At 43.3% G+C, this 16,912-nt stretch overlaps 1 protein-coding gene across 1 annotated transcript in view; it reads left to right on the forward strand.

The window, feature by feature from the left end:
* AP1G1 (adaptor related protein complex 1 subunit gamma 1) overlaps window positions 1-16,912 on the forward strand; it is an 88,826-nt gene that overhangs the window by 23,017 nt on the left and 48,897 nt on the right. Inside the window, exon 2 of the mRNA XM_030863448.2 lies at window positions 11,384-11,587. Within this exon, the coding sequence (XP_030719308.1) occupies window positions 11,387-11,587 (201 nt within the window). The 5' untranslated portion in view covers window positions 11,384-11,386. The remainder of the gene's footprint in view (window positions 1-11,383; window positions 11,588-16,912) is intronic.

Here is a 16,912-nt window from a genome sequence, read left to right on the forward strand (position 1 = left end):
GGTAAGAGGAATAGCACATGCTATGCATTGATTCCTGGAAGGTGGAACAGGGGCAAGTGGCTCGAGGGGGGAGTGGCTTAGGCTTATGGTAGCATTGCCAGTTTTGAGAGGCCCCGGTAACCCTATATTCCTGAACAAGATACGCAGTTATGCCCCCGCAGTCCTGCATATGAGTATACCCTCGGGGAACAACAGGAGTCTCCATAGTACCTCCCCTGCACTCGCAGGGTGCACCATATAGTAGTTGTATTAAAGTATTCTTATTGGGGGGAGGGCCGAATCCTCCCCTCGTGGCCCGAGGGTTGAGGGTTAGGACTATCATTAGGGCTATCAACAGTACCTTGGTCATCATGGGGGAGGGTACGGCGCAAAGTCAGTTTGAGGGGATTGTTCTTACTCCGGTCAACAGTCCAGGTGACGTCAGCTTTAGTGGACTTGATGAGGTCAGAAAATGGGTCCACCGGCTTGACGTGTGTGTGATGGATCCAGGCAGCTATGCTGTCCACCTTGATGGCTGTCGGCGTTGTCAGGATGATCTGGTAAGGTCCTTTCCACCTGGGTTCTAGGGTCTCTTGTCGATGGTGTTTGACAAGGACCCAGTCACCTGGCCGGAGCTGGTGTGGAGTAGGTGGGGGTCCTGTTGCATATAGCTCTTTTAGTTTGGGCCAGATTGTCTCGTGTATCCGCTGTAAGGCTTGGAGGGAAGACAGGAGATTATTTTCTGGGTCCAATTGGATAAGGTTAGTCTTTAGGTTAGGGATGATAGGAGGAGGCCTACCATGCATTATTTCGTAGGGAGTAAATCCTAGCTTATAGGGGGAATTTCGCACCCTAAACAGAGCGTAGGGGAGTAGGACTACCCAGTTAGCGCCAGTCTCCATGGTCAATTTAGTCAAGGTCTCTTTTAGAGTTCTATTCATCCTTTCTACCTGTCCTGAACTCTGGGGGCGGTATGCACAATGTAATTTCCAATTAGCCCCAAGTATGGAAGCCAGATCCTGACTTACCTTAGAAACGAAGGCTGGCCCGTTGTCGGACCCTATCATAACTGGAAAGCCATACCTGGGCAGGATCTCTTCTAGTAGCTTCTTAGCTACTATTCGTGCAGTCTCATTCTTGGTTGGGAATGCCTCAGTCCAACCTGAAAAGGTATCTATAAACACCAGTAAATATTTATACCCATATTTGCCAGGCTTTACCTCCGTGAAGTCCACTTCCCAGTAGGCTCCAGGCTGGTTTCCTCTCTCCCGGATGCCAGTGGTTGGCGGGTGGGTGCTGGCATTATGGAGTTGGCAGACTGCACAGTCAGCAACCAGTCGTTCAGTCTTCTCGGAGACATTTTTAATTTTAAGTCCAGTCTGCCTGATGAGATCCTGTAGCCGTCGGGCGCCCAAGTGGGTGCTACGGTGGATCCGTTCAAGGACCAGGGTTCCTAGTCTCTCAGGAAGGAGGATATTGTTCTTAGCGTCCCGCCACCATCCGTCTCTAACCTGGGTTAGAGGAAGCTTGCTCATCCATCTGATGTCATCCTCCGAGTAGTCGGGTTGGGGTGGTAGTTCCCGGGGGCCTGGATCCGGCAGTTGCAGGGGAAGTAATGGTATTGGAGTGTGTGCCGCCTTTCGAGCCGTCTGGTCTGCCAAATTGTTGCCTCGGGTGACTGGATTCGTGGGTTTTTGATGCCCCGGGCAGTGTACAATGGCTAGCTTTTTGGGTTCCCATATGGCTGCTAGCAAAGCCAGGATTTCCTCTTTGTTCTTGATGTCTTTGCCCTCTGCTGTGAGTAGTCCCCGCTCTCGGTATATTGCCCCATGTATATGTGCGGTAGCGAAAGCATACCGGCTGTCTGTGTATATGGTAGCTTTTTGGCCTTTGCTCATCTTGAGAGCTTGGGTCAGGGCAATTAATTCAGCTTTTTGGGCTGAGGTCCCTGGGGGGAGAGTCTCTGCCCATATCACCTCAGTTTCTGATGTTACTGCTGCCCCCGCATACCTCTGACCTTGCTGGACAAAGCTGCTGCCGTCAGTGAACCATGTGACTTGTGCATCCGGTAGGGGCTGGTCACGTAGGTCTTCCCGAACCCCATGGATCTGGGCCAGTACCTCTGCACAGTCATGGAGTGGGGAGTCCAAATCTCAGGCCTGCAGATCTGTGCTTTCTTGGCAGAGGCTCGGTATCCCAGGGTGCCGAGAGTCCGTAGGAGGTTTCTGGTTCCCTGCAGGCAGGCTTCAGCGGTCTCAGCAGCTATTAAGAGATCATCAACATACTGCAGGAGGGTTACATTGGGGTTTTGTCTCCGGTACTCACTGAGATCCTCGTGTAGGGCCTCATCAAACAAGGTAGGCGAGTTTTTGAATCCTTGGGGAAGTCTGGTCCAGGTGAGTTGTCCGTTTATACCTCTCTCGGGATCTGACCATTCGAAGGCAAAGAGTTCTTGACTTTTGGGCGCCAAGGGTAAACTAAAAAAGGCATCTTTGAGGTCCAGCACAGTATACCATTGTTTTTCTGGACTAAGGGCGCTCAAAAGAGTATATGGATTGGGCACAGTAGGATGGATGTCTATGACCCGTCTGTTGACTTCCCTCAGGTCCTGCACTGGGCGGTAGTCTTTACTGTTAGGTTTGCGGACTGGCAGCAGGGGTGTATTCCAGGCCGACTGGCAGGGACGCAGTATCCCCAGGTCAAGAAGCCGGCGAATATGAGGAGTGATACCAGTCTTGGCCTCTAGGGGCATGGGATACTGTCGGACACGTGCAGGATCTGCCCCCGGTTTGATCTCTATGAATAGGGCTGGGCGGTGTTTGGCTAGTCCCACCCCCCCTGTTTCTGCCCATGCTTCGGGGAACTGCTGAAGCCATGACTCTATATATTGATTTTGGGAGGGTGGTTCCTGGTGAAGTCGGTACTCATCTTCCAAGTTCAGGGTGAGCACAGATATGGGTTGGTCGTGAGGGTCTGTTACGATTGGCCCCTCTGGCCGAAAATGAATTTGTGCTCCCATTTTAGTGAGTAAGTCCCTCCCCAGTAAGGGGCAAGGGCTATCGGGAATGACCAGAAAGGTATGGGTTACCCTTCCCGTGCCCAAGTCCACAGTTCTCTGAGTGGTCCATAGGTAACGTTTGACTCCCGTAGCTCCCTGGACCCAGGAGGATTTGTTAGAAATTTTCCCGTGGGGCTTAACCAAGACCGAATGCTGTGCCCCTGTATCCACCAGGAATTGGACTGGTTTCCCCTCCACTCGTAGGGTTACCCTGGGTTCGGGGAGGGGCTCCGAACCCCGTCCCCCCTACTTTGTATCATGCGTAAACAGGACTGGGGTGGCGTTCGGTTGCCATTGCCCCTGGTTGGGGCGCGGCTGCCTTTTCTTGGGGCATTCCCGAGCCCAGTGGCCCTTTTCCTTGCAATAGGCACATTGATCTCTGTCCAATGGTCACCTGGGAGGTCGAGTGGCTGGGGGGCCCTCTTGATCTTTCTGAACAATGGCCGCCAAGACTTTAGTCATTTTCTCAGTGGCTTTAAGTTGTTTATCCTCTGGGGCGTCCCGGTTATTAAAGACGCGCTGGGCGATACGGAGTAAGTCCTGTATCTGTTTGCCCTCCAGATCTTCTAACTTCTGGAGTTTCTTTTTAATATCAGGGGCTGCCTGGTTAACGAAGGACATTACAATGGCGGCCTGATTTTCGGGGGCCTCTGGATCCATAGGGGTATACTGCCTAAAGGCTTCCATTAATCTTTCTAAATAAGAGGAGGGACTTTCTGTTTTACCTTGTACGATTGAATATACCTTGGCCAAATTAGTGGGCTTGCGCGCGGCAGCCCGGAGACCCGCCATTAGAGTCTGGCGATAAATGAGCAGTCGTCCCCTACCTTCTCCGGTGTTATAGTCCCATTCATCCTGCGGGGGGCGAGTTAAGGGAAAAGCTGCATTGATGAGGTCAGGGTTAGCGGTGGGTTGACCATCATCTCCAGGAACCAGTTTTCTCGCCTCCAGCTGGATTCGCTCCCGTTCTTCCGTAGTGAATAGGATCCGGAGGAGCTGTTGGCAGTCATCCCAGGTGGGCTGATGAGTGAACATAACGCTATCTAGAAGAGCTATCAAGTCTTTAGGATTATCAGAAAAACGGGCATTCTGGGTTTTCCAATTATATAGGTCACTGGTAGAGAATGGCCAATACTGGAGTCGGGGGTTCCCTGTCTCATCGGGAGGACCTATTTCTCGCAGGGGTAGGGCTATGGTGGAATCAGGATGGCGGAACCCTGGGTCGCGCTGAGTGCGTCCGCGAGTACGCCCAGCCGGCCCCTGGGAATTATTTTCATTGGGCAGGGGGACCGGTAGTGCCTCTGCCTCTCGGTCCTCCGGTTCTGGCCTGGGTGGCCCTCCGGGAGGGGCCGCAGGAGGTTCTACCAAGGGGAGAGGAGCAGAGCCAGGAGCAGGAAGGGGGACTGGTTGTGGGGCCACAGGAGGAGATTGATATGGGGGGGGGTCTAGGAGAAGGAGGTCTTGGCTGTCAGAGAGTATGGGTGCAGTTCGGGTCTGAGGCTTGGGAGGTTTAGTTGGTCGGGCCGCAAGGTTCTTACATGACCCTGATGACAAAAAGGGGGTCATCCAGGGAGGAGGGTTTTCTACCAGGTCCTGCCATACCAGGATGTAGGGGATCTGGTCCGGATGGCCTTCTTTTCCTGGCAAGAAAACTCTAGATTTAACTTTTAGGATTATAGGAAGACAAAAGGTACCCTCGGTGGGCCAGCCAACCCCGAAAGTTGGCCATTCAGAGCGGCAGAAGGTAATTAGTTTTCTTCTCCGGATATCCAGACTGAAGTTGTGTCCTCGGGACTTTACATCCCCGAAATTAGCGAGAAGGAGGGAGAGGGGGGTACTCTGTGCTTGGCCCATGTCTAGGTCCTGGAAGAGATTGATTAGAAAAGGTTACTCTGAAAACAAAAGTGATTAAGAGCAGTCCCAATAGCGGAGTCTGTAAAAGGAGGAAGGGGAGGTTATCGCGTGCGCGCTTCAGATGGGCTGCCAGCCCCAGATGGGTCGTGGTGGACGTCTCCAACCACACCCGACTAGGTGTCCTATAGCGCGTCCGCCAGGACTGTCCTAGTCCCCAAAACAGAAGGTACCCTGAGCCGGCTTACTTACCGATCGGTTGTCAGCGATGACCCGTTGACCTGATGTCTGGTGGGCTTGGGGGCATCCCGGACGAGCCCCCAAATGAAATGCCCAAGGTCGCGAGGCCCCTCCACAAGACCACCAGAGTCGAGAGTCAAAGCCAAACGGCAAGGGTCATTTATTGCAGGTTCGAACCTGGACCTCCGCGCACTCGTTGCCGGTGACGCTAAGAGGTCCTGGCGGAGTTTAGTACAGCTCTTTTATAGACCGGTACAAACATAGTCGCCGATTGGTTGACTTTTAAACAGAGACACTAGTCGCCGATTGGTTGACTTTTAAACAGAGACACTAGTCGCCAATTGGTTGACTTTCAAACAGAGACACTAGTCGCCAATTGGTTGACTTTCAAACAGAGACACTAGTCGCCGTCTGATTGGTTGGACGGTTGCGGGGGGGGGGGTCAGCAGGCGTAATTACAGAAGCGAGAGCGGCTGGTTAAGTTTCGGTTTCCTGAGGTTTTGTTTCTTAATTAGAAATACTTAAGGCGGGGCCATGGTCGCAAAAAGAAATAGTGCAAACAGGAGGACTGATACAACCCTAGCAGTGCTGCGGCCTCCACCAGCCCAACGGCAGGGCGTCGGGAGGCTGTGCGCCCAACTTCAGGCGGCGCTCCCAAATGTGGCAAGCCCAGCGCCGCGCCCTGGAATGGTCCTTTTTCGGCCCTTCCCCTCCGGAAAGAACAGAAAAGAAATTCCAGGAAAAGCACAAATTGAATGCAGGGCGTCAACTCAGTCCTATTCTCACCAAACTAGAACATAGCCCCCTCAGTGGCATGTGGGATCTTCCCAGACCAGGGCACGAACTCGTGTCCCCTGCATCGGCAGGCGGACTCTCAACCACTGCAGCCACCAGGGAAGCCCTGTGATTAACATCTTTTGATGTTTAACTACATGTTTCTTTTTGTTTTGTTTTGTTTTGTTTCCTACAAAAACTCATGTGTCCTGGCTTCTCCATTACCTCTTTGGAGCAGTCCCTCAGAGCTGTCTGAGAGGCTCTATCCCTGGCTATAGTCTCCAGTAATGCCTCAAATAAAACATAGTTCTCAACTTCCATGTGCATTTTTTAGTTGACACCTATTAAGATATTTTCCTGTGATATATAAAGAAGTCAAGTAGTAGTAAGTTGTCATAACCCAAGGGAAAAAAAATCACTGCTTTTCTCTAAGCTAGAGGCAGCCTTAGCAACTAATTCTGTGACCTTGTGCGAGGTAGTTAACATCCTGCATCCTCAGTTTCTTCCATAAAAAGGTAGTGGCTCTGAGACTTTCCTGGTGGTCCAGTGGTTAAGACTCTGTGCTTCCAGTGCAAGGCCCGCAGGTTTGATCCCTGGTCGGGGAACTAAGATCCCACATGCCGCATGGTGCGGCCAAAAAAAAAAAAAAAGCTAGTGGAATAAACTATATTTCTGTGATTCTGAGGCTGATAGCTGAGAAATTGCTCCAGGTAACTTGTTTTTCTCTCAGCTGGCTTAAACTTTTGTGATTTTTCCCATTGGACTACACGTTTTGGGACTAGATTTAGGCTTTTTCTGATAGTCTTTGTTTGCTCTGTAGAATCATTGAGGTCTTCCTAGAGAGAAGTTATTTCTTAGCAGAGTATTACCATTAATCTCGATTGATTTTTAGATTTCTCTTTTTCCCCACACACCAAGTTAGGGTTGATAATAAATACTATTCTCTTTGAAAGTACAGGGACTTCCCTGGCAGTCCAGTGGTTAAGACTCCATGCTTCCAGTGCAGGGGGCATGGGTTCGATCCCTGGTCAGGGAATAAGCTCCCACATCTGCACAGAATGGCCAAAAGATAAAAAAAAAAAAAGAAGGAAAGAAAGTACAGTGACTGGGCTTTAGACAGTTGAAAACTGATTTTATATTTAGTTCTTGATCTCTGAGAGCTGTAGTAGCTTTATGCTTTTCTTATATTTCACTGTGTTGAAAGAATATAGAGTATGTTGGTTTTGCTTACCCTTAAATTTTGTTTTATCCTGAAGTTCGTGGTATTTATGGTTATTGTGAAAAGTAGTTCTTTATTTAGATCTCTATTAATATTTTTTATTATTTATGAAAAATTTTAAGGATTGAAATGCCTTGTTTGTCGAGGCTTTTTTTTTTTTTTTTCCGGTACGCGGGCCTCTCACTGTTGTGGTCTCTCCTGTTGCGGAGCACAGGCTCCGGAGGCGCAGGCTCAGCGGCCATAGCTCACGGGCCCAGCTGCCCCGCAGCATGTGGGATCTTCCTGGACCAGGGCACGAACCCGTGTCCCCTGCATCGGCAGGCGGACTCTCAACCACTGCGCCACCAGGGAAGCCCCTGTTGAGGCTTTTTGACTTTTAAAAAGCTTTTGGTTATGAACAATTTCTAATACACATGAAAATAGAGAATAATATAATGTACCATCATGTATTTATCATATACCTTCATCAGTGATCAATATTTTGCCCATTTTGTTGCATATTTTTCTCTCCTATTTTCCTTCCTCAATATTTTTTCCCCTGGGAGTATTTTCTTTTTTTTTAATATTTATTTATTTATTTATTGCTGCGTTGAGTCTTAGTTGCGGCACTTGGGATCTTCATCGCGGCATGCGGGATCCTTCTTTGTGTGTGGGCTGTTTGTTGCGGTGCTTGGGCTTCTCTCTAGTTGTGGCACACGGGCTTAGATCCTCGACCAGGGATCAAACGTGCGTTCCCTGCATTGGAAGGCGGATTCTTAAACCCTGGACCACCAGGGAAGTTCCTCCCCCGGGAGTAGTTTAAAACAAATCCTAGCAATCATATTATTTCATGTATATATAATGTTTATTTATTTATTAAAAAAAATTTTTTTTTTGGCCGCACCGCACGGCATGTGAGATCTTATGTCCCCCTGCATTGGAAGTGCTGAGTCTTAACCACTGGACTGCTGGGGAAGTCCAATATAATGTTTATTTTTGAAGTATTGGGAAGAACTCTTGGAGTTTTAATACCAGGTTCAGGTGCTAGCTCTGTCAGCTACCACCTTTGTGACGTTAAGCAAGTTGAATAGTTGCTCTAAGACCAAGTTTCATCAAAGGCAAAGTGGGGATAATGATTTTCTGCCCTTACTTCAAAATGATCTAAGGAACAAATGAGATGATGAAGATAATAAATGTAAAAGTGCTTTGTAAACTACAAACGCTAGACCCTTGAATAGTTCTTTTAAAAAGTAACAAAACAGGGGCTTCCCTGGTGGCGCAGTGGTTAAGAATCTGCCTGCCAGTGTAAGGGACACGGGTTCGAGCCCTGGTCCTGGAATATCCCACATGCTGCGGAGCAACTAAGCTCGTGCGCCACAACTACTGAGCTCTGCACTCTAGAGCCCACGAGCCACAACTACTGTAGCCCACGTGTCTAGAGCCCATGCTCTGCAACAAGAGAAGCCACCGCAATGAGAAGCCTGCACACCGCAACGAAGAGTGGCCCCTGCTCACCCCAACTAGAGAAAGCCCGCAGGCAGCAACGAAGACCCAACACAGCCAAAAATAAATAAATAAAATAAATTTATATATAAAAAAAAGTAACAAAACAGCCTTATACAGGTAGTTTTGCATAGTTTAGGACACACAATCTTAAGAGGGCCAATATACCAGAGCATATCAATACCTAGGGAACTTTTCTAAATTCCTAATGTACTATCCCTACCTTGAGGATTGATACCATAGTGAACTGATTGGAGTGGGACATCCTCCTGGTATATTAGATTAGAACAACATTGAAAGTCATTGGTTTAGGATTCCACAGCTAATATGTACTGAAGGTGATTGTAATGATTATCTAATTCTATCATTTTTCTTAACTTTGAGGTATAATATGTATAAAATAAAATGCAACTGTTTTAAGTATACAGTTTGGTGAATTTCAAGAAGTGCATATATCCATTTCTATCACCGCAGAAGGTTTCCTTGCATCCCAGTCCAGTCCCTATCTTTATCCTCTCAGGTAATCTTTGATCTCTTTGCCATCACTGTAGGTGAGACTTGTCTTTCTTAGAGTTTCATATAAGTGAAATCATACAACATGTACTCTCTTGTTCTTGTTTCTTTTGCTCAGCAGAATGTTTTTGAGACTCTTGTATGTTGTGTATTGGTTCTGTTTTATTCTGAGAAGTATTCTTTTATAGGGGTATACTGATTATGATTCACCTGTTTATGGACATTTGGGTTGTTTCCAGTTTGTGGCAATTATAAATGAAGCTTCTTTGAACATTTGTGTACATGTCTTGGTGAGAATATATATTTTTATTTCTCTTGGGTAAATACGGAGTGGATTTGCTGAATCATATGCCAAGTGTATATTTAACGTTATATGAAGTTGCCAAACTGTTTTCCAAAGTATTTGAACCATTTTACATTCCCGTGAGCAGTCTGTGAAAGTTCATTTGTTCTATATTTTTGCCTACAATTTTAGCCATTCTAATGGTGTGGAGTGATATCTCTTTATAGTTTAATTTGCATTTCCCTGCTGACTGATGATGTTAGCATCTTTTCATGTGCTTACAGCCATTCATATACCTTCTTTTGAGAAGTGTCTATTCAAATCTTTTCCCCATTTTCAAGTAAGATTGTTTTATTTTTGAGTTGTAGAAGTATATATTCTAAATACAAGTCCTTTGTAGGATAGGAATTGTATTATTTCTCTTTCTGTGGCTTGCCTTATTTTTATAATGACATCTTTTGAAGGGTAAAAGTTAAAAATTTTTATAAAATGCGAGTTATTAATTATTTCTTTTGTATTTTTTGCTTGTGTATGAAATGATTGCTTAAACTCACATTTCCAAAGATTTCCTTCTGTGTCCCATTTTGAGTTAATTTTTGTATATTGTGTGAGGTTAGGGTCCAGGGTTAATTTTTTTCTTCTCATGTAGATATCCAGTTGTGCCAGCACCATTTGTTGAAAGACTGTCCTTCCTCCTATTGAATAACCTTGGCCCCTTTGTTGAAAATCAGTTGAACATATTTGTGTAGGTCTATTCCTAAACTTTCTGTTTTGCTCCATTATTCTCTGTCTGTCCTTAAATTAAGTTCCACAGTGTCTGGATTACTGTAGCTTTGTAGTATTTCTTGAAATTAGGTAGTGCAAATTCTCCACCTGTGGGTTTTTTTTTTAATTTTCGTAATTGTTTTGTCTATTATAAGTCCTCTGTTATTATTATTACTTTAAAAAATATTCATGAGAATATGACACCAGTAGTGTTTTGGACAAAAATTTGTCACCTGCCATTTCAGTAAACAAAGGATGTTGTAGCTGTGAAACCATCAGCCACTGCAGCTGTCCCGCATGGTGCACCTTGAGGGGAATTCGGGATGGAGAAAAACAGGATACGGGCCCTAGATAGTTAAGATGCATATCAAAGGAATGATTTCAGTCAGCCCAGACTCTTGCATCTTCCCATACATAGAAAAGCACTAAAATCATTACCTTGAGACATCTGTTTTTGGGATTAGCAGTCATCTTTTGATGTTCAACTACATGTTTTTTTTCCACAGCAAAACCTCCTATATATCCTGGCTTCTCCCTTACTTCTTTGGAAGAGCTATCTGAGATGCTGTATCCTGGGCATCAGTAATGCCCTGAATAAAACATAGTTCTCAGTTCTTAGGTTGTGCGTTTTTTTCAGTTGACAGTTTTGTATGCTGAGATCAGTTTATTATTTTTTTCCTCATCACATTTTCAAAGAGTACCTAGGATACTGAGATGATTATGCTTCTTGGAAAGGTGTTTAAATCTGATATTTGGTCTTTTCTCCTAAACTTTCATTTTGTTGAATTGAGCTTTAATTATGATCATATTCAGTATTTCTCTGATACTTTGTTGAGCTTTGTTGAGTTTAACAACAGTTGAGCAGAAAATATCTATCTTCTTAAAGGTTAGGCATAGGCCTTTCCTTAATTTAAGGATTGCCTAAAGATTTGGGTTGAGTTAGTTCCTAAGATAGTTTGATATTAGTGATAGGCTTTACGTCATTGGTGTGTTTTATGTCTTATTTTGCTTTAGTTAATACTTAACATTTTTATTTGTGTTCTTTCCAGAGGTTTAATGAATTGAGAGGTTTGTATGTAATAGCTTTGCTGGAACTTTGTATTACTGGACTCAGCAAGTCTTAAATTCTTAAAAATCAGAAATGTGTGTGGGAAGTTGTGTGAATGGTTTTGGTAGTAAAAAATATGAACGTCTTTATTTAATGTCTTTCCATATCCAGAGGATGCCAGCCCCCATCAGATTGCGGGAGCTGATCCGGACCATCCGGACAGCCCGAACCCAAGCCGAAGAACGAGAAATGATCCAGAAAGAATGTGCTGCAATTCGGTCATCTTTTAGAGAAGAAGACAATACATACCGGTGTCGGAATGTGGCAAAATTACTATATATGCACATGCTGGGCTACCCTGCTCACTTTGGACAGGTAGGCTGGGCTGAGACCACATCTAGCAAGGGTACTCTTATTTTAATGTCAATAGGTCAGGGATTGTTAGTCTTTCCTGTTGGGGAGGACAGGCTATTTTTGATGTCCTTGTAGTCTGATTATTGTGGACTGAGGGTAGAATTGAGAGAGAAAGCTGCAGACCTGGGAAGGCATGATATTGCCATCAGTTCCTTTCCATTGGGAATCTCTCATTATGTGGATTAGGGTATGTTTTAATGGTGGCAGTGAGTTTAAAGATTGACCGGGATTAACCAGTAGATTGTGATTGTTCTGACAGAGGGCCTGGACTATAATGAGTATACATTTTAAAAAGTTTGCTAAATGTTTTCTTAATTATTTCCTCAGTGCAGTGATACTATGAGGAACACTGACAGATGTTTTTAAGTAAAAGAAATTAGGTAGTTGCCAAGTGATAGGATTTAAGGATTTTGTCCTAATTACCTCATTCCTTGATAGCTATAACCACTGTACAGGTCTGCCTCTTGATTTGCTCCCACATACAAACACATACAGCCAGTCTGGGCATGATATTCTTGGTGATAAGTGCTTTCTTCTTGCCACGTTTGTTGTGGAGATTGAGTCACAGAGAAGGGAATAGTGGGTTGTTTTTTAATTCTTATGAATGCTATTGAATTTCACTTATTGATTTCACTTAAGAATTTAATTATATGCTAAGTAGTCTTTTTATGGAAAAGACTGCAAAATTAAAAGAAACAATGTGCAATATTAGGTACAAGTAGAAAAAAATACTACCCATATTTGCATTATTCAAAGATAATGTTGTTAATGTTTTGATATATTTATCAGGAAAGATGGTCATCAGTTTATCTTCTGTTCAGCTCATTAACTTCAGTGGAAGGAAATTCCCTCACCCTTAGGTTAAAACAAAAAAATAATGGGATTGGGCTTCCCTGGTGGCGCAGTGGTTGAGAGTCCGCCTGCCGATGCAGGGGACACGGATTCGTGCCCCGGCCTGGGAGAATCCCACATGCCGCGGAGCGGCTGGGCCCGTGAGCCATGGCCGCTGAGCCTGTGCGTCAGGAGCAAAAGTAATGGGATTGAATTTTACCAGGCTGACCTGGGTTACTTTTATGCTCATTTTGGGGCAGGAAATGAGATCAGCCTCTCTAGAAATACATGGTTGAGAGTGGGAGAGCATTAATTCCCCAAAGGAAAATTGAGGTGTTAATATCAGAGGAAAGGACCAGATACTAGGCAGTCAAAAACAGCAGCTGTCTTCTATAAATAAACGTCATATGCTTTTACTATATCAGAAATGGATCTAGGTGTGGTTATGCATGTAGTATGTGACATAATTAGTATAAAGCAAGTAGATATTCATATATTCTTTTTGGTTGATTTTAAGTAGACTCATTAAGTTCGATAGTCAAGTGAAGGGAAGATTCCTAATCCTTCCACTCAGAGTGTACTGCTGTTAACATCATGGAAACAGTAGATTTATATACTCCAAAGGGTGTACTTTATTTATTTATTTATTTATTTATTTTTGCGGTACGCGGGCCTCTCACTGTTGTGGCCTCTCCCGTTGCAGAGCACAGGCTCCGGACGCGCAGGCTCAGCGGCCATGGCTCACGGGCCCAGCCGCTCCGCGGCATGTGGGATCTTCCCAGACCGGGGCACGAACCTGTGTCCCCTGCGTCGGCAGGCGGACTCTCAACCACTGCGCCACCAGGGAAACCCCAAACGGTGTACTTTAAAGACAAACTCTTGAATTTAAAATCATAGGATAGACTTTGGTGATATTTCATTTTGTAAAGGAGTTTTCTCTAAGATTTATTTTTATAACATGTTTAAATGAAACTGCTTTTCAGGTCTGTCTAGGTGTTTTGGAACTTAATTAGATAAAACATTTAAGTCTTAGGCGGAGAGTGTTCACACTCAAGGAAAGTTTTGATACAAAAAAAATAAAGATTTTTCTGAGTGGGAATAGGAATCATAATTTTAAGGCCCTCATTCTGTTTGGATAAGGGAATTCAAACATTCCCTCTGAATAAGTCACGGCCCTATCCGTATCAGTAATTTGGTACCCTACCCATTGGAATTGCCTTTATAATGTACCCATAAAAAGGTTCCTATCAAGATTCTCTCTCCTGCATGTATGAATCACAGTGTCATTTTCATTTAATTATGTGTAAAAACAGCCAGCCTTTAATTGCATTTTATTTGTTAGATGTGCACTGTTCATTATGATAGCCACTAGTTGTGTAGCTTTGGAAATGTGGCTAGTTCAACTGAGGTGAATATTAAAGGAAAATAAATTTTGGGTGGGTACTTGATGCAGTTATTGGAAAACTTTTAAATATGTTTTAAAACTTGGGTATGTGAATCTATTTATCAATTGTGAGTTTTATGAAATCTAAATACAGTTCACATATTTCTGATGGATATGTAGTGTACAAATTAAGATGTGCTGTAAGTGTAAAACACATACTGTATTTAGAAGCCTTAGTACAAAAGAAAGATGTAAAATAGCTAACTAATAATTTATATGCTGATTATATGTTGAAATGATATTTTAGATATATTGGGCTGAATAAAATATATTATTAAAGCTAATTTCACCTGTTTCTTTTTCACTGCAGTATCTAACATGATACTGTACAACAGAAATTAAATATGAGCCAGATGTATAATTTAAAAATTTCTAATAACCATATTTTAAGAGTCTTATTTAAATTTTACAATAAAACCCATGAGGTAGATAGTATCCTCATAGTACAGATGAGGAAACTGAAATTTAGGGTTTAAGTGACTTATTTAAACTGAAATTTAGAGTTTAAGTGACTTAAGTGACTCAACCTTGTATAACTCTAAAACCTATTCATTCTTTGTGTTTAGTTTAAATCTATAAATAGCTATTTGCTTTAAGTTAATTATTTTAGCCCTGCCTTGCAGTAAAAAGGATTTGAGATGGCATATGTTACCAGCATCTATTTAAAAGGGAAAAAGAATAGTAGAAGGTAAGAGTTAGGAGAAGGAAGAATTCAGAACACAAGGCCTGTGTAGTTGCTGTTAGGGAGGCAGCTCAGGCAAGAAAAAAAAGATTCAGTTATGTGGTTGTTATTACTAGAATTTAAGAGCACAGTTGTGGGAACCAGACTGCCTCGATGTGAATTGGCTTTGTTACTTTGCTGTCTGTGTGGTTTTGAGCAAGAACCTATTGACCTTTCTTGTTTCCTCATATGTAAAATGGGGATATTTGTGATACTACTTTATAGGGTTATTCTAGAGGTTAATTAAATTAATAAATGTTAAACATTTATGTTTTGTTCTTAAAAAACTGTCAGACATTACCAATTTTACCATTTCCTAAGGGACAGCAAACAAAATTTAGGAAAAGCACTGAATTCTAAAAGGGATGTTCTTTCATGGGTCTTTTATTTAGGGCTCTTTTAGTAATGTAAGAGACAATATCCTCAACATTTTTACAACAAAAGCAATGATAGATTTCCTGTAGGGTGTGTAACCTTTCACGTGTCTGGCTTAAACACAACCCAGAAATAAAGTTGAATATCTGAAGAAGTGGGTAGATTGCAGGAGTAGAAAATGGTGACTCAGGGCCCAAATTCTTCACAGATGTATTTTGTTTGTCCTGCACAGTACTTAAAATTGTTTTGAGTTTGCTGTCTATGTATAAAAATCAAAGAACTTCTCATGGAAATCTGGATTTCTAGTTTCTCTGAGAAAGTCAGAGGATTTGGCAACACTGGATCCACATTTTCACATGGTAGTAGTAGGCTAGGGACCTTCTCCAGGCTGGGCATGCGTTCTGTTTCTCCCCAGTTCCATCCTGGCCTGCTGTACCCAATTACCTGTCTGCAATAGTCTTCCTCTCCATCAGTATAGTATAGTATAGCATTTCACTTCCTTAGGTTCTCTAAAGTTTTACAGTATTCTCCATAAGGTCTTACACATCTTTGGTGAAACTTATTGGTAGGTTCTTTGGAGCTCTTGTTCCTATTGGAAATAGCATTCTTTAAATTTTTTAATAATTATGTTGTAGGTATATAGAAATATAATTGATTTTTGTCTATTTATCTGCCTAGCAACATTACTTAGTTCTAAGAGTCCCTGTGGACTCTATTGTTTCCATATGGTCAACAATACTGTCTGCAAATCATGGCAGTTCCCTTCCTTTTCCATCCTTAAACATTTTCTTATTTCCTTATTATACTGTACATGTAGAACAATATTGAAAAGAAGAGGTGATAGTAGGCATCCTTGCCTTGAGCACACTTAAGCTCAGATTGTGGTCTCCAAATACCCTTTTATTCTAAAAGGGTCAGGCCCATTAGAAAGATGGCTGATCCCAAATCTGGGGCAGGAAATGTACAAAATAAGCTTGGACTGTTGTACTGTACCAGAAGGCAAGAAAAACTACAGAGGTCATTTTAAAAGGATATGGTAGCCACAAGAGGAGGCTGTCATGGCTCAAAATGAGAAAGTTTGAGCTTTTAATAAAAGTAATAATTGTAGTTGAAACATACCAAGTAAGTTTATATCAGTGAGTTCATAATAATTTAAAAATTTTTTGAAAACTTCATTGGTCATCTTTGGAGGATACTAGGGAACTGACTCATTACTTTGAAAACTGATAAATGAAAGAAACAAACATTTATCCTGCCTTTCCTTACCCGTAGTTCCTTGTAAAGGAATTATTGCTAAGTTCCTTCTGAAGGAACTATTGGTGATCCAATGGTATACATAGAGAAATTGCTCCTTAGAGGAATAATCCAGCTAATGAAGAAGGAATGGAAGAATTAGGATATTACCATTTTGCAATTCCTGATGATCGCCGGTGCTGCTCATGTCACAGGAGAGACAACCACCAGAAATAATTATATGCCTCCTGATGAAAGTTCATACCACCACCTGTGAATTATATTTGCTAAATCAAAACAAAAGAAAAACTGATAAACCTGAATCTGATCAAGGCTCCTTGTCTGTTTAAAAAGAGACGTTTTATAAGTGTTCATTGTAGTTTTGTTTCTGTTAGGAAAGCATTGGGAACAATCTGTATCTCCACAAAAAGAATAGGTAGGTTGGGCTTCCCTGGTGGCGCAGTGGTTAAGAATCTGCCTGCCAATGCAGGGGACGTGGGTTTGAGCCCTGCTCCGGGAAGATCCCACATGCCACGGAGCAGCTAAGCCTGTGTGCCACAACTGCTGAGCCTGCGCTCTAGAGCCCGTGAGCCACAACTACTGAGCCCGTGTGACACAACTACTGAAGCCCACGTGCCTAGAGTCTGTGCTCCGCAACAGGAGAAGCCACGGCAATGAGAAG

This window comes from Globicephala melas, chromosome 19, assembly GCF_963455315.2.
Source record: "Globicephala melas chromosome 19, mGloMel1.2, whole genome shotgun sequence".
In the NCBI taxonomy this organism is placed as follows: Eukaryota; Metazoa; Chordata; class Mammalia; order Artiodactyla; family Delphinidae; genus Globicephala; species Globicephala melas.